We start from the raw sequence: 21,634 nt of genomic DNA, 5'->3' as shown, positions 1-21,634 counted from the left end.
AAAATTAGCCAGGTGTGGTGGCGTGCACCTGTAGCCCCAGTTACTCGGGAGGCGGAGGCAAGACAATCGCTTGAATCCAGGAGGTGGAGGTTGCAGTGAGCCAAGATCACACCACTGCACTCCAGCCTGGGCAACAGAGCAAGACTCTGTCTCAAAAACCAAAGCAAACAAAACTAATCAAATACTTGCCCCTACATGCTCTGTGACAGTGAGTATGTGCAATTAATCCTTTTTTTCCCTTGAATCCAGTATGGCTGGTAACATTAATCTTTCTGGACATTCCTTTTCCTGTTTGTAAATGAAGGGGTTGGATTTGATGACCTTAAAGTCTCTTGCAGTTTTAAAATCTGTATCGGCTGGGCTCGGTGGCTCATGCCTGTAATCCCAGCACTTTGGGAGGCCAAGGCAGGCGGGTCATGCGGTCAGGAGTTCAAGACCAGCCTGGTCAACATGGTGAAACCCCGTCTCTACTAAAAATACAAAAATCAGTCTGGCATGGTGGCAGGCGCCTGTAATCCCAGCTACTCAAGAGGCTGAGGCAGAAGAATCGCTTGAACCCGGGAGGTGGAGGTTGCAGTGAGCCGAGATTGTGCCACTGCACTCCAGCCTGGGGACAAAGCAAGACTCCGTCTCAAAAAAAAAAAAAAAAAAACTTCTATGTCTATGGTTTGCAGTCGTACAAAACTACTCAATGGCCAGAAACAAAAGTCAGTCTTGGATGAAGTTAAAAGCAAAGCAACCCGTTCTCCCTCCCCAAAACCTGATATACCCAGAACCAATATACCCAAACTCGATATACCCAAACCGATATACGCCAAAACCGACACACCGGAACCCGACCCTGACATACCCAAACCCGACATACCCGAACCTGATATACCCAAACTGTGTCAGGGTTAGAGTTCTCACTGGCCATTTTCTTAGAAAGTGCCAACAGGGTTCACAGCCAGGAATACCTTTGGACCCCACTGCGTCAGGGAAAGGCTGCACTAAAACATGCCCATTCTCTGCTGCCGCCCCTTCCCTGCCAACCACGAACTGCCTTACCTTACAGTGGCGGAGCAGGGCTCTTGCTATGCACAAAAGCTGCCGTTCCCCCACTGAGAAGTTATCCCCATTCTCCATCACTTCAGATTCAAGTTTCAGAGGTAGCTGAGCAATCTAGGGAAAAGGAAAGTAGAGATCAGAGGGGTAAGAAACTAAGCTGAATTTCCTGAAAATCCAAGGACAACAAGAAATTATTCTGAAACAGATGAAAGAACTATTAGCCAAGAACCTGCCTCATCTGGAACGAAGGTGCAGGTGTACTGATCATGCGCACTAGGACCCACTTCCAAGGCAGTCCATGATTCCAACAGACTATTCTGTTAGCTTTATACCATTAAAACATCCCAGAAATTCCAATGACTTCATGTCCCCAAAATCCAGTCAGATAGTGGGCCTTAAGTTTTGGTTCTGAAAATACGGTCATGCAATAGGAAATAGAGTAAGGAAAAGTACTCTCCTTTTGAAGTCCAAAGCTGTAGGCCTGTGACTGTGAAACATTTTTTGTAAGCTGCAGAACTTACTCTTCAAATGAGAGGAATCCCGGTAGAGGAAAGGAAAAAACAGAGCTCATCAACTAATAGTTGAATTAGGGCAGGGGATCCTGGGCCTGACTCAACCCAGGCACACCAGAGACCTCACCCCAGCCCAGGGGTATCAATCTGTACACTACAGCTGCTCGTGCGGGCCTACTGAGTTATCCCAAAAGGTCTGTGGTCCTTATGCATACTGTGTGCTTTCTGCAGACTCAATACGTTATGTATCTTTTTGTTTTGTTTTTTTTTGAGACAGAGTTTTGCTCTTGTTGCCCAGGCTGGAGTGCAGTGGTGCGATCTCAGCTCACTGAAACCTCTGCCTCCTGGGTTCAAGCGATTCTCCTGTCTCAGCCTCCTGAGTAGCTGGGATTACAGGTGCATACCACCACACCCAGCTAATTTTTGTATTTTTAGTAGAGACAGGGTTTCATCATATTGGTCAGGATGGTCTCGATCTCCTGACCTCAGATGATCCACCTGCCTCGGCCTCCCAAAGTGCTGGGATTACAGGTGTGAGCCACTGCACCTGGCCACGTTATGTATCTTTTGCATACATGTGGATGCTTCAAAGTATGTTACACTGTCATGACTAATAAAACAAATTAAAAGCATCACTTAATTCTAAGTAGTTGTCATTACTATCTTCAATCAATGGATAGTGCAAGGCCAAAATGACCGTGGGCAGTGTGGGGGGTGGGACTGGGAGAGATCAGTTTTTCCCAGGTGTCTGGAAGACTTAGAGAACCCTGCCACGAAGCCTTCATCCACAGGCATCCTGGCGGCACAGCCAGACCAGACAGGGTGTGGCAATGGCACCGCCGTGGTTCCACCCTCACCATCCCAGCACGGCTCCCCCAGGCTCTTCACTTACACATTCTTTCATGTGTGTCCTCTCCAGGGCATCCCAAATCTGGTCTTCAGTGTACTGGTTGAAGGGGTCCAAATTTGATCTAGGGAGAAACACAGGAATTTCAGTGTTTCTCCCGCCCTGAAGCGACCTACTGGCAAAGGCTGTCTGTGGAAGATGTTTAACACACATGCACAGGGAGAGAAGACTCCAAACCCTGACGATCACAGACGACTCTTTCCCCAACCAGCCAGATGGGAGCTCTGACTGCACCACTGGGCCACCTCCTCATCTCCATAAAACTTGATTTATTCTTTTATTATTTTTACTATGTAAATAATACTAGTTATAGAACAATTTATAAATGCAAATATTGGCAAATATCCTTCTAGATTTTTTCCTGTGCATGTATTTGTTAAAATACATCTTTCAGGTGGGTGCGATGGCTCGTGCTTGTAATCCCAGCACTTTGGGAGGCCAAGGCAGGCGGATTACTAGAGGTCAGGAGGTCAAGACCAGCCTGGCCAACATGGTGAAACCCTGTCTCTACTAAAAATACAAAAATTAGCCAGGCGTGGTGGTGGGTGCCTGTAGTCCCAGCTACTCGGGAGGCTGAGGCAGGAGCATTGCTTTAATCTGGGAGGCAGAGGTTGCAGTGGGCTGAGATCACACCATTGCACTCCAGCCTGGGCGACAGAATGAGACTCCATCTCAAAAAATAACTTAACTTAACTTAACTTAACAAATAAAATAAAATAAAATAAAATAAAATAAATCTCTCCGTACATACAAACTTAGAAAAGCACCCTCTTTCTCTTGGTCTACCGGGTTCACGGCCCTGTCATTGAGCATGGGGCTCCATGACAGCTGGCCTGACCAGGAAAAAAAACTGATCCAGTAGAAGGGTGGAGGAAGAAGGAGAGAGAGAATAAAGGACAAGTCAAGAAAAAGGCAATTTCCTGGCACAGAAGACCAGTTTGGGGGCCATTTTTGCTTACTGTGCCAACAGTATCTACCTCAAGGAAATCAGAGGCGATACCAAAAGAACGAGACTAGATTTTGTTTTTTTTTTTTAGTCTCTGTAACCCAGACTGGAGTGCAGTGATATAATCTCGGTTCATTGCAACGTCTTCCTCTTGAGATCCAGCTATCCTCCCACCTAAGCCTCTTGAGTAGCTGGGACTACAGGCGCACGCCATGTAATTTTTGTATTTTTTTGTAGAGATTGGGCTCTGCTATGCTGCCCAGGCTGGTCTCAAATTCCAGCGCTCAAGCTCAAGTGATTAGCCTACCTTGGCCTCCCAAAATGCTGGGATTACAGGCATGAGCCACTGTGCCCGGCCAGGACTAGAAATGTTTAGGACAGGAGAAAATTATCTTTGCCACTGAGGATGAGGGTGGAGAGCTGGTGGTGGAACAGGTATTTGGTGGAAAACTGGGATGTTACAGTAATTGTGGATGTCTTGTCTTGATCTACACATAACATTTGGAGGTCTAATAATCTGAAAAGTATTAAGAATAATTTGCTTTGCTCATAAAATTATGCCTGGCATGTGGGAAACAGGAAAATCTCTGGGAAAAACATGGACTTTTGCTCTATGCCACACACCTGTCTCCATACCTGGGGTTACTAATTACAGGAATGCAAATACAATCACGTCATTATCACAGAACTCTGGTGAGAGGGGGAGAGCAGGCCGGCACTGCCTCATTTCTGCTTTTTGGGCGTCTCTCGATCTCCTGGGAGATTCTGACCCGCCCTGCTCTCCGGTGCCTCTTGCCCTTTGCACAGCATTTTTCCTGCGTGGAACATGCTCGCTTCTCACTAGCCCTGGCCTAGGAAGTGTTGTTTAATACTGTACAGTTTAATGGGTTGAACTGTGTCTCCCCAAAAGACACCTAAGTACCTAAGAATGTGACCTTATTTGGAAATAGGGTAATTTGCAGATGTAATTAGTTGAGATGAGGTCATACCACAGTAATAGAGAAGGGTGGGCCCTTAATCTCATATGACTGGTTGATGAGAGATGGCCACGTGAAGGCAGAGAAACACTGGGAGGGCATCATGTGACAATGGAGGCAGAGGCCAGAGGGTGCATCCGCAAGCCAAGGAATGCCAAAGATGGCCTCAACTACCAGAAGCTGGAAGAGGCAAGGAAGGGTCCTTCCCTACAGGTTTCACTGGCAGCATGGCCCAACTGACACTTTGATTTTAGACTTCCAGCTCCCGGAACTGTGAGATAGTAAATTTCTGTTGTTTGAAACCATCTAGTTTGTGGCTTAAACTGTTTGTGACAGCCCCAGGAAACAAATATAGCGAGTAAGTCCATCAGATGCCACTGGATCAAACAGCAGACATGGAGTCCCCCGTCATCCACAAGGGAATGCTTCAGGGAGCCCTGGTAGATGCCTGAAACCACAAATAGTACTGAACTCTATAAATGCCAAGTTTTTTTTCCCTATATATACATACCTATGATAAAGTTTAATTTATAAAGTAGGCACAGTAAGAGATTAACAATAATGAAATCAAACAATTATAACAATATGCTGTAATGAACATGATTTGACTGTGGTCTCTCACAAAATATAGTATGTAATATTTTTGGACCCTGGTTGCTCATGGGTAACTGAAACTGCAGAAAGTGAAACCACAGAGAAGCAGGAACTGCTGTACACAAAAGTGCAGTCTCCTGCCCACTGAGTAGCCGGCCCTATCAGATTTTCTATGGGTGAATATGACAACAGGCATAACATTCTTATTTTTTGAGCCAGAGTCTTGCTCTATCACCCAGGCGCGAGTGCAGTAGCATCTCAGCTCACTGCAACCTCTGCCCCACCCCCCAGGTTCAAGCAATTTTTGTGCCTCAGCCTCCTAAGTAGCAGGGACTACAGGTGTGCACCACCACACCTGGCTAACTTTTGTATTTTTTGGTAGACACGGTTTCCCCATGTTGGCCAGGCTGGTCTCGAACTCCAGATCTCAGGTGATCCATCCGCCTTGGCTTCCCAAAGTGTTGGGATTATAGGTGTGAGCCATTGTGCCCAGCCCAGGCTTAACTTTCAATTCACCCAGGTCCATCACACCAGCTGAAGGAGCTTCAGACCACTAAACAATGGGTTCCAGATAGAAAAGGAATGTTTGCATACACTCGTACGTGGTACATGGTAAGGCAGACCAGACCCACCTCAGCAGGGAGCTTAATCAGGAATGGAAAAATATCTTCCCTCATTAGAGAAGCCAGATGGTCCTGGGTCTGACCCACAGACAGAAATGAAAGCAAAGTTATGCATCCACTTAATCAAACGGTTTCAGTTAAGTGATTGGATAGAAAAGTGTCTGAACATGAGGGCAGTTATTTTTAACAATCAGAACCCCTGGAGTCCTATCTTGCCAAAAGTACATTTTCATCTTTGGTTCTTTATATTTTATTTTTAGCAATAGTCAACACTGACCACTGCTAAATGAAGCCAAGAATATCTCCCAAAGTGTGAGACAATACAGCAATTCACACTGGATATAGTAGAAAACACTGTAGTAAACCACGCTGCCCTGTCATCTGTGCTGGGTGCCTCTAGCAGCCTCAGTCTTCACAGCAGGAGATTTTGGGACTCACATACCTTCTTCTATCAGGAAGCTAAAGGAAACCTTATTTTGAGGTATGCAGAAATATGGACTGATTGTGGCTTTTAGATGTTAAGATTCAGATTAGGTGAAAAAAGTTAAGAGCAAAAGTAGAGCAAATAAAAAAGACTAGAGAGAACGGCATAGATTGGGTGACTTTCTTTTTTCGTTTTTGAGATGAGGAAGGCAGATGAGACTTTGAAGATGCTGGGAAAAGAAATGTAACTAAAGGTCAAGATCCATAAAGAGGCAAGTCTAACTGTTTTTTGGAGAGATGGAATATCAAGGTTGTGGTTAATAGTGGGGTCGTGACACATGCTTCAGGAGGCAACGCAGTGAGTGTAGTGAGTAGAGCCAGCCAGCCAGCCTGGGCTCAAATCCTAGCTCTACCACTTTTAGCTGTGTGTCTTTGGGCAAATTTACTCTCACTCTCTGGATTTCAGTTTCATCATCTATATAAAACAGGCATAAAGGCCAAGGGCGGTGTCTCATGCCTATAATCCCAGCACTTTGGGATGCAGAAGTGGGAGAATCTCTTGAGCTCAGGAGTTTAAGACTAGCCTGGGCAACACAGTGAAACCTCACTATTTGGTAAAATAAAATATGCATAACAATGGTGTCTGTCTCATGAAGTTTTGAGCATTTGTTAAATACAATTAAGACGGTTATGACAGGTGGGACACGGTGGCTCATGGCTAATCCCGGCACTTTGGAAGGCCAAGGTGGGCAGATCACCTGAGGTCAGGAGTTCAAGACCAGACTGGCCAACAATGTGAAACCCCATCTCTACTAAAAATACAGAAATTAGCCAGGCGTGGTGGCGGGTGCCTATAATCCCAGCTACTGGGGAGGCTGAGGCAGGAGAACTGCTTGAACCTGGGAGGTGGAGGCTGCAGTGAGCAGAGATCATGCCACTGCACTCCAACCCGGGTGACAAAGTGAGACTCTGCCTCAAAAAAAAAAAAAAAAAAAAATTAATGAGCAGATTAAAAGGAGAGGGCACCTGAAGAAGAAGAAATGCGAACACTGTTTCTTGCTAATGAATGGGCACCAGGCAGAAGTGCTCCGGGTAGACAAGGTACCTGTCACTCACAGGGGACCAAGACTCAAGAGAGACCAGAGTGACAGCTGGGGACAGCTCATCGTCAGCCTAGCCAAGCTCCAGACAGTCCTCAGGATGAAAAACACTCCAGCTGCTGGGGACAGGACAGAGGCCAGGGCTGGGTTTCCTGGGTCCAGGAAGCACAGGGAGCTCTGGGAGAAGGTGGGGAAAGCTAGGGCCATGAGACAGAGGCCAGCAAAAGTGTTTTAAGGCCTGGATGAAAAGGGGCCTCTCTTCTTGGAGCCAATCATGAGGGCAAAACAATAGAGATCTGCAGAAACACAGGCTGGAGAGCTCAAGCCCACACAGGCAGATAAGGGAGGGCTGGGATGCAGGTACTAGAATGGATCAACATTCTGGCTAATCTAGGAAGGGGTGTGGTCCCACATGATCTGGCCTATGATTTAGATTAATTATATTTGTACACAGAACAACTCAGAAATTTATCTCTTGTGACTTTCTGAGTTTTGTTGGTTTGATTTTGGTTTTACCTTGCTTTTCCTCTAAGAGTTCCTTTCAAGTTTTAATTGTTTGCAGGTATCTCAAGAAGAGGTACCCACCCTCAATACTGGCTAATGGTGGTGGAGGCGCAGTTTCCAGATTCAGAGTCTCTAGGAGGTAGCTGAGGAAACAGCTAATGTATCCTGCCTTTGCCTTGGGAAACTCATCATAGGCTTTCTATCTTCTAAGAAAAGCAAAAGAATACCAGCTGGGTGTGGTGGTTCACGCCTGTAATTCCAGCACTTTGGGAGCTGACGTGGGCAGATCACCTGAGGTCAGGAGTTTGAGACCAGCCTGGCCAACATGGTGAAACCCCGTCTCTACTAGCTGGGCATGGTGGCCTGTGCCTTTGGTCCCAGCGACTCAGGAGGCTGAGGCACGCAAACCACTTGAACCCAGGAGGCAGAGGTTGCAGTGAGCTGAAACTCCAGCCTGGGCGACAGAGCAAGACTCTGTCTCAAAAACAAAAGAATACCAAGAGCTGAACATTTTCTGGGATCCATAAGAAACCTGACAGGATAAAAGGAAACCTTAGGGGATAAAGGACAAGTCTGGCATTTAATTTTTCCTCAGTGTCTACTACTGACTAAAAAGCCAGAATTAGAGCTGGCAGAAAATTTAACTGAAACGATTTTCTCACTTTGCACAACTGACTTCCTAAGCTGCACTCTAAGCTCAGTAGCTACAAACCCAGGACAGCAGTGTACCAACTACTGAGTTAGCCACAAAGCAGCCAACATTTTTTCTCTGGAGATAAGTGGTTCCAATTCCACTAAAGCTACAGGTCTATGATGTTCTACCCACACCAGCTGCACGTGCCCACAGTCAATTCTTTTTCTTTAAACATTTTATATTATTTTAAAAAGCAGAGACGTGGTCTCACTATGTTGCCCAGGCTGGTCTCAAACTCCTGAGCTTAAGTGATCCTCCCGCCTTGGCCTCCCAAAGTGCTAGGATTATAGGCATAAGCCACTGCGCCCGGCATCATGGTCAATTCTTAACCACTAACTCTAGAAGCCCCCAATTCACAAACCCAAATGAAATGCTATAAAATTTTTAAATTAAAACTGAGGCTTATTGGTGGCAGCATTTTCTCAAATTTAACATGCTTTATTTCTTAATTCTCTTCCAAATGATGATTAAAAAAAAAATAGTTCTTATGGCCAAAGGCAAATATCGTAAGGCCAATTTTTTTTTTCAAGGTGTTCCTGTGGCATTTAAAAATAGAGAGATTTATGGTAAAAGCCAATTAGGCAACATTTCCCTTATTTATTTATTTATTTAGAGACGGAGTCTCACTCTTGTTACCCAGGCTGGAGTGCAATGGCGCGATCTCAGCTTAATACAACCTCCGCCTCCCGGGTTCAAGCGATTCTCCTGTCTCAGCCTCCCAAGTAGCTGGGATTACAGGCATGTGCCACCACGCCTGGATAATTCTGTATTTTTAGTAGAGAGGGGTTTCTCCATGTTGGTCAGGATGGTCTCAAATTCCCGACCTCAGGTGATCCACCCGCCTTAGCCTCCCAAAGTGCTGGGATTACAGGCACGAGCCACCACACCTGGCCTTACTTTTCTTCTGATATCGCTTGTCTGACCTTATTACCTTAATACCCAAAGAGAATGGTTTATTATCAACCACAGATACAGTACATGCTGTCCAGATTCAACTACAGAAATACCAAAATAAACATACCCTAGGGTGTTGACTCTACACAAACACAGGTGAGAATTCTGCTGATATACTACTATGGACTACAGGTTTGTGTGCCCCTAGAATTAAATTGTTGAAACACTGACCCCAATGTGATGGTATCTGGAGGTGGGGCTGTAAGGAGGGATTTAGATGAGATCATGGTTTAGATGAGATCATGAGGGTGGGGCCTCAAGAAGAGAAGACACAAGAGCTCTCCTTTCCGAGGGCACATACCACAGGCACACACCGAGGAAAGGCCATGTGAGGACAGAACAAGATAGCCATCTGCAAACCAGGAAGAGGGGCTTCAGCAGACACCCATCCCAGCCTTCCCAGCCTCCAGAACTGAGAGAAATAAATTTCTGTTGTTTAAGCCACCCAGTCTATGGTATGTTGTTATATACAGCAGCCTGAGCAGACTAAGGTACCTACCAAAGTTCCTTGAGTTCAAATGCCATTTCCAAAGGTGGAGGGGATAGTTTTAAAACAAGTCTGAACACTGCCTATGATTATGTGAAATCAGGTTGGTACCAATTTTTCTGAAAACGGCTAAAAATTACTTTTAGAATGATTTTTTAATAGACAGGGACACAAATGATGGAAATCCACTGTTTTTAGGAGGGAGAAGCTTAAGGGTAAAGGTAGGATCAGGTAAGCTTAGGAAAGATAATGTGATGCTTTCTCCTTGGTCTGTTTTAATAGGCCAAGAAAGGGATTTTATCTCTGGCATCTTGGCAGATTTCAGAAAGCGACATAATTCCGAGTATCAAAGAAGACACTAGAAAACGAAATAACACGAGGAGTAATAACGCCTGAAAGCCACCATTGGAACTGGAACTTTTGGCCGGGTACAGTGGCTCATGCCTGTAATCCCAGCACTTTAGGAGGCCGAGGCAGATGGATCACTTGAGGTCAGGAGTTCAAGACCAGCCTGGCCAACATGGTGAAACCTCATCTCTACTAAAAATACAGAAATTAGCTGGGCATGGGGGAGGGCACCTGTAATCCAAGCTACTCGGGAGGCTGTGGCAGGAGAAATCACTTGAACCCAGGAGGCGAAGGTTGCCTTGAGCCAAGATTGTGCCACTGCACTTCAGCTTGGGCGACAGAGTGAGACTCCAATTCAAAAAAAAAAAACAAGAACTGCCACTTTTAGTGCACCTAGGAGAGACGACAGAATGGAGTGGGAGGCAGGGGAGGATGATGTTGTTGAGGCTGATGACAGCAGCCACCATTTGCCGAATGCTTACCATTTGCCAAATGCTTACCATTTGCCAGGCCCTGTGCTTATATAATGTACATGAACTTACTCAACCTTCACAGCAACAGATCTTTAAAGCATCCTCATCTTATGGGTGAGGAAACAGGCACAAGAATGGTTAAATAACTTGTCCGAAGTCACGGAGCAGAGCTCTGAGCCCAGATCTCTCTGGCCTCTTCAGCACTGTGCTGCAGGCCTCCCTGTCCCCTTTAGTCAACCAAGTGGCGTGTGCAGTGGGGCTGCCTCTCCCTTCTGCACCAGCAAGCACATGGTGTAGTGGGAAAAGCACCAGACTAGAGATGGCGAACTCATGGTCCCAGGGTGTGGTGCTAGCTAGCATCGTGTGGTCCCACGTGCCCACCCAGCCTCTAAGCGAGGCACGAGGCATGCATGTGCTCAAATCCTCACCTGACAGTGCCACTAAACAGCACCGGCTCTTGAGGAATGATGGAGAGTTTGCTTCGGAGGTCGGCAAGGCCAATATCACTGATTCTCACTCCATCAATCTTGATGCAGCCTCCAGATAACTCCACCAGACGGAAGAGGGCCATCCCCAGCGAGGACTTCCCTGATGAGTCAGAAGACATGTGAGAGAGGAGCTGTTAGCAAATTCTGTGAGGACAATGCTGGTTTAGCCTCAGGGCAATGCCAACTGTTTTTCTATTTCTATTCAGTTGTTATTTCAACTGATTAACTGAGATAATGTATAAAATGATAGAAAAAAGTGATTAACTTTCCTGAGATACAAGGCAGACACCTTCAAATGACACAGCTTCAGCCTGAGAAGGAGGGGAAGGGACCATTCCATTTTCACTTTTTTTGAGATGGAGTCTCGCTCTGCTGCCCAGACTGGAGTGCAGTGGCACGATCTCTGCTCACTGCAACCTCCGCCTCCTAGGTTCAAGTGACTCTTCTGCCTCAGCCTCTCGAGTAGCTGGGACTACAGGCGCGTGCCACTACGCCCAAATAATTTTTGTATTTTTAGTAGAGATGGGGTTTCACCATATTGGCCAGGTTGGTCTCAAACTCCTGACCTCATGATCCGCCCACCTCGGCCTCCCAAAGTGCTGGGATTACAGGCAAGAGCGACTGCGCCTGGCCGACCATTCCATTTTCATGAAAGTAAAGTGGAAAAATGCCTCCTGGTTACCTTAGGAACAGGTGCACAGAGCTGAATGCTTCTTAGGCAAAGTCAGGAGAACAGAGATCTTACAGCAAGCAGTTGAGGGGCAAACCAGAGGACAAGATGACTTTTCTCTCCCTATCCCCTCAATACAGCTGAGAGATAGACTAAGACAAGGCCTCTTGTTGCCACGGCAGCAGCTGGGGAATGGAAGAAGTTCCAGGGATAAACAAACACGCACGGGAAGGAAGTTTTGCCTCGACTCAATGAGTGGCTGTCAATGGCTCTACTGTGACAGGAAACTATGGCAGAGAACAAGTTTGGGGGACCAGTGTTATTACAGTGGTCAGCAGAACCGGTTAACCGAATCTTCATTCGAAAAGTTTTACATAAGTAATATGAGACGACATCATCAATCTCCCATAATCTTACTTCTATCATTTTGGGCACACTTCCTTTCAGTCTTTCCTCAGAGTTGAGATCATATCAGAAATGCAATGTTGTAATTGCTTTTTTCACTTAACACTGTATTGGCCAGGCACGGTGGCTCACGCCACCCAGCACTTTGGGAGGCTGAGGCGGGCGGATCACCTGAGGTCAGGAGTTCGACACCAGCCTGGCCAACATGGCGAAACCCTATCTCTACTATAAATACAAAAATTAGCCAGGCGTGGTGGCGTGTGCCTGTAATCCCAGCTACTCAGGAAGCTGAGGCAGGAGAATCGCTTGAACCTGGGAGGTGGAGGTCGCAGTGAGCCGAGATCATATCATTGCACTCCAGCCTAGGCAACAGAATGAGACTCTGTTTCAAACAAAACAAAACAAAACAAAACAAAACAAAAGCATTGTATAACAGGCAGTCAACCATTTTAAAAAACATTTTCAAGATACAATTTTAGTGGTTGCAATATTCTATCATGTGGACATATTCTTGATCAATCAGCCCTCTTAGGGTGAACATTTAGTTTATGTAAAACTTATAATAACGTTGTGTCCTATATCTTAGTGCTGAAACTTTACTGCTACCTCAGACGATTTCCTTGGGAAAGAATCTTAGAACTGAAACTACTATGTCAAAGGATATAAACATTTAAAAGGTGCTCTCTCTATAGTGCCAAAAAGAAAATAAGTTTGCCATAGTCCTGTCTACCTTTCTGCAACTTGGTTCCATGGTTTAGATTTAGAACTACAGTGTTTTAGCTGTTGAATCATTTTCCTTGGCTGAACGCCTGGTTCTTGACCCTCCTACCCTTCTTTTGCCTCCATGTCATAAAAGACCTCTCATGAGGGCCTCATCGAGATCACCATGATGCTGTCTCTTCAGTACTCATGGAGGGCACAAACAGCCCACCTTGCCCCAGTGTCTACAGCCACAACCCCACTGTCGGGATCTGTCCCCTGAGCATACTTCTGTCTTACAGCCTAATGAGAACCTGAAAACACCCATAAAACTTGGAAGAAGTAACGCCCAGGAACTTGGAAAAAGCTGTATTAGGACCCATCTTCCTAATGCAACAATCCCCACATCCTTCTACCAGAAACAAGTTAGGAAACCTGGTTTGTCTAGCAGCATAGTTCTTCTAGAAATGAATGACTCCAGGCCGGTAGGCGCAGTGGTTCATCCCAGCACTTTGGGAGGCCAAGGTGGGTGGATCACTTGAGGCCAGGAGTTTGAGACCAGCCTGGCAAACATGGCAAAACCTGGTCTCTACTTTAAAAAAAAAAAAAAATTAGCTGGGCATGGTGGCATGTGCCTGTAATCCCAGCTACTCCACAGCCGAGATCACACCACTGCACTCTAGCCTGGGCGACAGAGCGAGACTCTGTCTCTCAAAAAATAAAAATAAAAAAGAAAAGAAAAATAAATGAATGACTCTGTTCAGAGTTGGGAGACTCAGTTCCTGGCCCCTTTCCCAGATAGAAGAAGGGGAGGGAGACACCCCCTCTGGGCCAAGGCAGTGCTTTAAGAGCTAAGCTAAGGGAGCCAGGTGCAGTGGCTCATGCCTGTAATCCCAGCACTTTGGGAGGCTAAGGCGGGTGGATCACCTGAGGTCAGGAGTTTGAGACCAGCCTGGCCAGCATAGTGAAACCCCATCTCTACTAAAAATACAAAAAATTAGCTGGGTGTGGTGGTGGGCACCTGTAATCCCAGCTACTAGGGAGGCTGAGGCAGGGGAATCACTTGAACCCAGGAGGCAGAGGTTGCAGTGAGCCGAGATCACGCCACTGCACTCCAGCCTGGGCATCAAGACAAGGGTGAAACTCTGTCTCTAAATAAATAAATAATTAAAAAAAAAAAAAATCTAAGCCAAGGAAGGAATGGTGCTCGAAGCAATGGTTCAAGTTGTTCCACTTTAACAAAAGGTACGTAGATTTGGACCACCTGGACTGGAAGACTTTAGAGTCCTCTGAATCTGACCATCTTTGCATTGATGGAATGTGCTGGTAAGAAAGGCAGTGAATTCCTTGACTGACATGAATGACCACAGAAGAGTTTCCAAGTTTCCCGTGAAACTTGGAAGAAGCTCTGTTAAGACAGAGTGTAAATCAGGCTTTTTTTTGAGATGGAGTTTCACTCTTGTTGCCCAGGCTGGAGGGCAGTGGTGCAATGTCGGCTCACTGCGACCTCCACCTCCCAGGTTCAAGAGATTCTCCTGCTTCAGCCTCCCGAGTAGCTGGAATTACAGGTGTCCACCACCACGCCCGGCCAACTTTTTGTATGTTTAGTAGAGATGGGGTTTCGTCATGTTGGCCAGGTTGGTCTTAAACTCCTGACCTCAGGTGATCCACCCACCTTGGCCTCCCAGAGTGCTAGGATTACAGGTGTGAACCACCATGCCCGGCTGCTATGTTCTTTTTCTTGTTTATTTCTCTTCTGTCACTAACTACTGTTTAATGAAGCTGCGGTGCCTGTTTTGCCTGTCTCACCTGTGTTAAAGGGAAATCATAACAAGGGACACGGTCAGCTTTCAGGGGAGCTGTGTACCCCTAAGCACCAATGCAGCAGAGGGGCTCAAGGCAGAGAACAATAAAAAGGCTTAGGGACAGCCACCCTGCTTGGCTGAAGATTCCCTTCCAGCATGAAAGACCTGGAGCAATGTCTTGTTTTGACATGAAGTCATTCCCTCAAACAGAGAGGAGGAAATGGCTTTTTTCTTTTCTTCCTTAGAAAGTTCTTTAAAATAAATTGGCCAGAAAAGATAATAGCGTTTTTCTTTCTTTTCTTTTTTTTTTTTTTTTTTAATGGCAAGGTAAAAAGCTAGAAGAGTTTTGATGCCAAAGAAGCATCCAGCCTAGAAAGTTAATGAAAACTGAATCAAAGACCTCTTATACAAGGATAAAAAGGAGGTAAAAGAAGATAAGTTCAATCTTTGAAATGCGATTCAGGAATGAAAGTGAGAAAAAAGGGGCCAGGTGTGATGGCTCACCCCTGTAATCCCAGCACTTTGGGAGGCCAAGGCAGGTGGATCACGAGGTCAGGAGATCGAGACCATCCTGGCCAACATGGTGAAACCCCATCTCTACTAAAAATACAAAAAATTAGCTGGCGTGTCTGTAGTCCCAGCTACTCGAGAGGTTGAGACAGGAGAATCGCTTGAACCTGGGAGGTGGAGGTTGCAGTGCGCCGAGATCGCTCCACTGCACTCCAGCCTGGCGACAGAGTGAGACGTCGTCTCAAAAAACAGAAGTAAATCACTCAAGTCCTGACCCTAGAAATCTAAAGGATCTACAGTTACGCATTTCTTTTCCTTTTTTTTTTTTTTTTGAGACGGAGTCTTGCTCTGTCATCCAGGCTGGAGTGTAGTGGCATGATCTCGGCTCACTGCAACCTCTGCATCCCGGGTTCAAGCAATCTCCTACCTCAGCCTCTTGAGTAGTTGGGACTACAGGCATGCACCACCACACCTGGCTAATTTTGGATTTTTAGTAGAGACAGGGTTTCACCATGTTGTTCTGGCTAGTGTTGAACTCCTCAGGTGATCCACCCTCCTCGCCCTTCCAAAGTGTTGGGATTACAGGCATGAGCCACTGCACCTGGCCTACTGATAGTTTTAAAAGAAGGCCATGAAACAGCATGTGTCAATGACCTCATTTTTGTAAACCTACATATTACTAGAGGAAGCCTAACAAGATAGCTACCAAAATGTTACCAGTGCTTCTCTCTGGGTGGCAGAGTTGTGGGTGCTGCTCCTCTTTCGTACTTGGCTGTGTGCCCAGTGTTTTGCATTGAGAATGTGCACATTTATGACTGGGAACAGCACTCAATGTTAACAAAGCGGGGTCAACAATAAACCTAGAAAATTGATTTCGGTAAGGGGCTGAGACACTAATCGCTTATCAAACAAACAAGGATCTGGTTTAAAGGGATGAAAGTGGTATTTCATAAACTGCTACGTTTGAATGGATTCAAAGAAGGCTTTGCACATCCTTACCGGATCCTGTCCGCCCCACAATGCCAATCTTCTCTTTAGGTTTGATCGTGAAGGATACTTTCTTCAGGACGAGAGGGAGGTTTTCTCGGTACCTCATCTCTGCATTCTCGAAGGTCACCTCTCCCTCCTGAGGCCAGTCAGGGGAGGGAGCCTTGTTCTTAATTCTGGCAGGTGCTTCCAAGGAGAGAGTCTGGGGAGACAGAAGTGGCCGGTTCAGACTGACCACAGATTCTTGGGAAGCTGCAGGCTTTGTCACAGAGAAATAAAACCAGGAGAACCATAGTAGCCACACCGAGGTAGCTGCCACCTTGTCACCTTGCTAGGAAAGAATCCCTTGGCAGTAAATGCTTATTATCACTAAACCAGACAGAGACAGAGCACAATGGCTACTAAGTGTTATGGCTACTAGCAGCAGCCTGGGGCGGGAAGTGGTATTTGGACTGCCTTTTGTCTCAAGGAATTCTTCCACAAAGCTGCCTTGGGGGCCAAGGGAAAACCGACACAGGCAGACACAAGGCCTTCCACCACTCCACCATAGCAGTTTTTACTGAAATTCTTTGAGATAGGATTCTACCATTTGATAATCACTGGCTTAAATCCAATGGAAGAAAACTAATATTTACTGAACATCTAATTGGATCCTGGCATTCTGGCACATCTTGGTCAATCCAGGAGACACAGACTCTAATTCTAATTTTGCCACTGTGTGACCTGGCCAGATCACCACTTCTTCTGCATCTTAGTTTCTTATGCAAATTGTGGAGACTGGATTAGATGATCTTGAGAATCTATTCCAGCCCAAAATGCTGTGATATAACTGCTTGGGTAATTTTTGTCATCAACAATCATATTTCATGATCTTTTAAAACTCTCTGGCAATTGTCCATGGAGTATATAGCCTTATGGGGGAAGTAAGGGCCAAAGACTGTAGCACTCTGGGGGCTTAAGCCTGAAGTCCAAAACTCCAAGCTGGAAGGACTCTGTGTTGGGACAGTCAGTGGGAGGGCAGGCCTCTGAAATGTGACCGGTTTCAGCAGAGTCCACTTTGTACCACCACTGACCGTAATCCTGACCTCTCCAGCATGAGGCTCTCACCAACCATAACATTTAACTCAAACACTGCACATATGTACACACGGGTCATCTACATATCAGGACAGTGTGCAAAGAGGCTAATTTCTAAATATTAAAGAAGAGCTATTACTAGATACACTGGGCAGCCACCTGCCATCCTTTCTGAGAATAAGAAAGTTACTCATTTGTAAGCTTAAGAAATATTCCACCACTAAGGAGGTTCACTGTCAAAGCAAATCAGTGAAACACATCTCTATTAGAAAATCCAGTTTACATACACTCAGTTCCCAAGTGAAAGAGAAATTTTTCAGGCCGGACACTATGGCTCCTGTCTATAATCCCAGCATTTTGGGAGGTGCAGGCAGAGGCAGATCGCTTGAGCCCAGGAGTTTGAGACCAGCCCGGGCAACATGGCGAAACCCATCTCTACAAAAAATACAAAAATGAGCTGGGCCTAGCGGTGCATGCCTGTAGTCCCAGCTACTTAGGGGGCTGAGGTGGGAGGATCACTTGAGTCTGGGAGATAGAGGCTGGACTGAGCCGTATTCACGCCACTGCACTCAAGCCTGGGCAACAAAATAAGATCCTCTCTCAAAAATAAAAAAAAAAGGGAAAAAAGAAAAAAGTTAACTTTTCAAAACTATGTTTCAAAGTCAAGTGTTGGGAACTCAGAATATACTCTTCACATATAAACAATGACACAGATGCTTGTAAAGTCTCACAGCAGTTCAATAAAACAGATAACTCTTAAGAATTGAGTTCAATTTGAGAATCTAACTACTTAAAATGCTGCTTCTTCATAAGCAAATTTATCCAGTCTGCAGCCCTTGGGCTACATGCAGCCCAGGACAGCTTTGAATGTGGCCTAACACAAATGTGTAAACTTTCTTAACACATTATGAGACTTTTTTTGCAACTTTTTTTTTAAGTTCATCAGCTATCATCAGTATTATTTTATGTGTGGCCCAAGACAATTCTTCTTCCAATGTGACCCTGGGAAGCCAAATGATTGGACACCCCTTGATATGGTTTGGCTCTGTGTCCCCACCTAAATCTCATCTTGAATTGTATAATTATCCCCATGTGTCAGGGGAGGGGCCTGGTGGCAGATGACTGAATCAGGGGGGCGGATTTCCCCCTTGCTGTTCTCATGATGATGAGTTCTCAGGAGATCTGGTTGTTCGAAAGTGTGTAGCACTTCCACCTTCTCTCTCTCTCTCCTGCTTTGCCATGGGAAGATATGCTTGTTTCCCCTTCACATTTCGCTATGATTGTAAGTTTCCTGAGGCCTCCCAGCCATGCTTCCTGTTAAGCCTGCGGAACTGTGAGTGACTTAACCCTCTTTTCTTCATAAATTACCCAGTCTCAGGTAGTTCTTTATAGCAGTATGGAATGGACCAAGACACCCCTGTAGGAAATCACTTTAAGAGTTCCAATTAGGACAGCAGCAAGATGCCTGCCACCCATGGCAAGACAGAAGGGGTTCCTGGGGAAAAGTGGGAAGAGCTGGATACTCTCAGTATCAATTAAATTTACTTGTTTGTAAGCTGGGAGAGCAGTTTAGAATTAGCTACAGTTTTCCAAACTACAGAAGCCTGGGTCCTACCCCAATCCACTGCAATAGAATCCAGAGTTGAGGCCACGTTTGTCCTGTCAAAAGCTCAGGGGTCCTGATGGCCATCCCGATTAAGAACAATTGGACTACAGTAAGAATTAAAACAATACATGGTTTTAAACAGTGCAAGGAAAATGCTCCATTAGTCAGTTAAGCTGAACTGACAAGATGCTGAACGTTCTGGAAATTAGCCAATGAAGTTCTCAACTTGACATAAATTACAAATATACTTAGAAACTCTTACGGTAATCTCTTCCCTATTCCAAGCACAGTGGAGAGACTGCTGGAGATTCTGTGGGATTAGATACGCAGAGAACACAAGCCTCCTCCTCGTACACCCAGCTGAGGCAGCAAAGGGTAAACCGACTCCAGGAGGAGTCAGATCACAGTAAAAGGCCTATAGCAGTCTGACCTTAATGTAGTGATTGATCCTCTCCACCGAGGTGAATCGAGCTTCTGTCTCGGATGCCAGTCTGACCGTAAACTGGAACAGCCCCGTTAACTGATAATGGAAAACAACAATCAAAGAGATAATTCATTTTCAATACGTGCCAGGCCAATGCTGGAGAACTTCCTTCATCTAGAGGATCACTAAGAACTGAGCACATGCAGCAGCTGGTCTTAGGGACCTAGTCGTTCTCTTAGCTTTGAAGACATACCTGTTACCCCATCAACTGCAATGCTCAGTGAATGCAGGCAGTATTATGGTGCTGCTGGAACCACTTTCTTGTACCCAAAGGCTTTCTATTCATCTTTACATTTCCAGTAACACATATCTGCAGCTGATTCACTTCCCGACTTCCTACTTGTATCTGAGCCCGTTTGTGGGAGTCACAACAAATGGAGATATCAACCTATGAGCAACTAGTAACAATGCTTCCAGGAAAGTCAAATCAGATACATAATGCTGGCAAATGAGTGAATCTGGAGCCCCCGTGCTCCACAGACTGGGGAGTCTAAAAACAGTCTATATAATGCACTGTCTTCCCCAACCAATTGTCAAATAAATATTATAGTCTATAATATTTCTTAGAAGACTAGAAAGAGGCCAGAGATGAAAATGGTGGTGAACATAGAAACCCACAAGTAAGAAACTATTTTCAAGATCATATTTCTTTTGGAAGAAAATAGCAACTATTTCTTACACACATGCAACAGAGTTTAATGTCTTTATTCCTGGATTCCACACTTACCTCTCTCCTATCCCTACCTGCCCCAGTCAAATCCAGACTGTTACTGTCAAATCAGACCACGAGCAACTCTAGGGGTCCAGAAGTGAAATAACGGCTCAGGGTGGAGCCTCCACCAATCATGCCTCTTTTACGTCAGCATAGGAAGGACTCAAATAAGCAAAGATGACGCTCCTATCGCAGAGACTGACCTGGACAGCATAAGAGATGGCGAGACCCGCATAGGCTGGGGGAATCTGCCCATGCATGAGAACGATCATCAGCCCTGTGGTGGTGATGAGGGCGATGCTGATGAGGTCCAGCCGCACAGCCAGCCACCGCATCGCACACGTAAACAAGAAAAAAGGAGCTTGGTTGTCATCCAGCAGCTCCTGGTACCTGTGAGAAAGACAACACCTAATGAGCAAAGAAAGTACCACACAACCCCGCACATGGTCAAAGCTTCAGTGATCACAGGATGGAAGGCACATGTTTACATACGTCCTGTTGCTAACTGAGAGAATGCTCTGGAAACTCAAGGAGGGTATTCTAGGAATTCTGGAGGTATTCTGGGCCACATGCACAGGAGGACATTAAGTTTTTCTAATCTTAGTTACTCTTTAAAAAAAAAAAAATCCTATTAAAGATGTTAGGGAAAAACATCTACCTCAGCACAGAGTAAGCATGGGAAAAGAGACTGAATAAAGAGGCTTGTGTCACAGTTTAGAAAAATGTCTTAGGTGAGAGGGCATTTTCTGAAAGAAGGAAAGGTTATAAACGCCAACAGTAGAAATGGTTCAAGACCAGGGAAAAGAAACTCAGAGTGAATATGGGAACACCGTAAGCGTGTGCACACACCGCCACTGTGCAGAATGTGGAGCCAAGCACCAGGAGAAGCGAGATAAACCACAGCAAAAGGGACTCAGGCAACCTTGATTGCTACTGAAGGCGCATGGCACGGCCATCATTAGGGGTCCCAGAGAGCAGACCAGACCCCTCTGAAGGCTCAGTGCACCATGTACAACTAGAACTCCAGAGTAGGAAGTTCTGCTGCGCAGATGTGCTTTGCTTTGAAAAATCACTTTTCCTCTTTCCAATAAAATGTGTAATCTTTAGAGAAAATTTAGAAAATGCAATAAAAATAGGAAGATGTAAAATTCCAATAATCTCATCACCCTGTTAAAACCAGAGTTGATATTCTGCTGCATTTCCTCCCAGCAGTTTTTTTCAATGCACTTACATTTACTGTGTGTAGGTATATACACATGTATGTATTTAGTACATTTCACTTTCCTTTCCGCTTAAAGTTTAGGAATTATTTTTCTGAGTCATTTAACGTTTTGAAAATATTTTTTTCTAAACTTTCTATTCTAAATTTTCTCTCTAAAAATAGTTACCTAACTTTTGCAATAGACAACATATATACAGAATAGAAAATTTAAAAGTTACAAAAGGTTTACTATGAAAAGTCAAGTCTGTCTCCTTCCCATCTTCCAGCTACCCAGTTCTCCCTTCAGTGGCAACTAACAGGTTTTCTTAAATCCTTTTAGAGATATTCTAGGCCGGGCGCGGTGGCTCAAGCCTGTAATCCCAGCACTTTGGGAGGCCGAG

At 45.4% G+C, this 21,634-nt stretch overlaps 1 protein-coding gene across 6 annotated transcripts in view; it reads right to left on the bottom strand.

The window, feature by feature from the left end:
- ABCC5 (ATP binding cassette subfamily C member 5) overlaps positions 1-21,634 on the bottom strand; it is a 95,604-nt gene that overhangs the window by 6,190 nt on the left and 67,780 nt on the right. For all 6 annotated transcript variants that reach the window (XM_026454896.1, XM_026454900.2, XM_026454897.2 and 3 more), the window contains 6 exons: positions 20,236-20,422; positions 19,267-19,356; positions 16,166-16,355; positions 11,018-11,177; positions 2,452-2,530; positions 1,048-1,161 (listed from right to left, as the gene is read on the bottom strand). In XM_026454896.1, the coding sequence (XP_026310681.1) occupies positions 1,048-1,161; positions 2,452-2,530; positions 11,018-11,177; positions 16,166-16,355; positions 19,267-19,356; positions 20,236-20,422 (820 nt within the window). The remainder of the gene's footprint in view (positions 1-1,047; positions 1,162-2,451; positions 2,531-11,017; positions 11,178-16,165; positions 16,356-19,266; positions 19,357-20,235; positions 20,423-21,634) is intronic.

This window comes from Piliocolobus tephrosceles, chromosome 2, assembly GCF_002776525.5.
Source record: "Piliocolobus tephrosceles isolate RC106 chromosome 2, ASM277652v3, whole genome shotgun sequence".
Taxonomy (NCBI): Eukaryota; Metazoa; Chordata; class Mammalia; order Primates; family Cercopithecidae; genus Piliocolobus; species Piliocolobus tephrosceles.
Note: the sequence above shows the minus strand (reverse complement) of the source record. Positions and strands in the feature narration are given on the sequence as shown.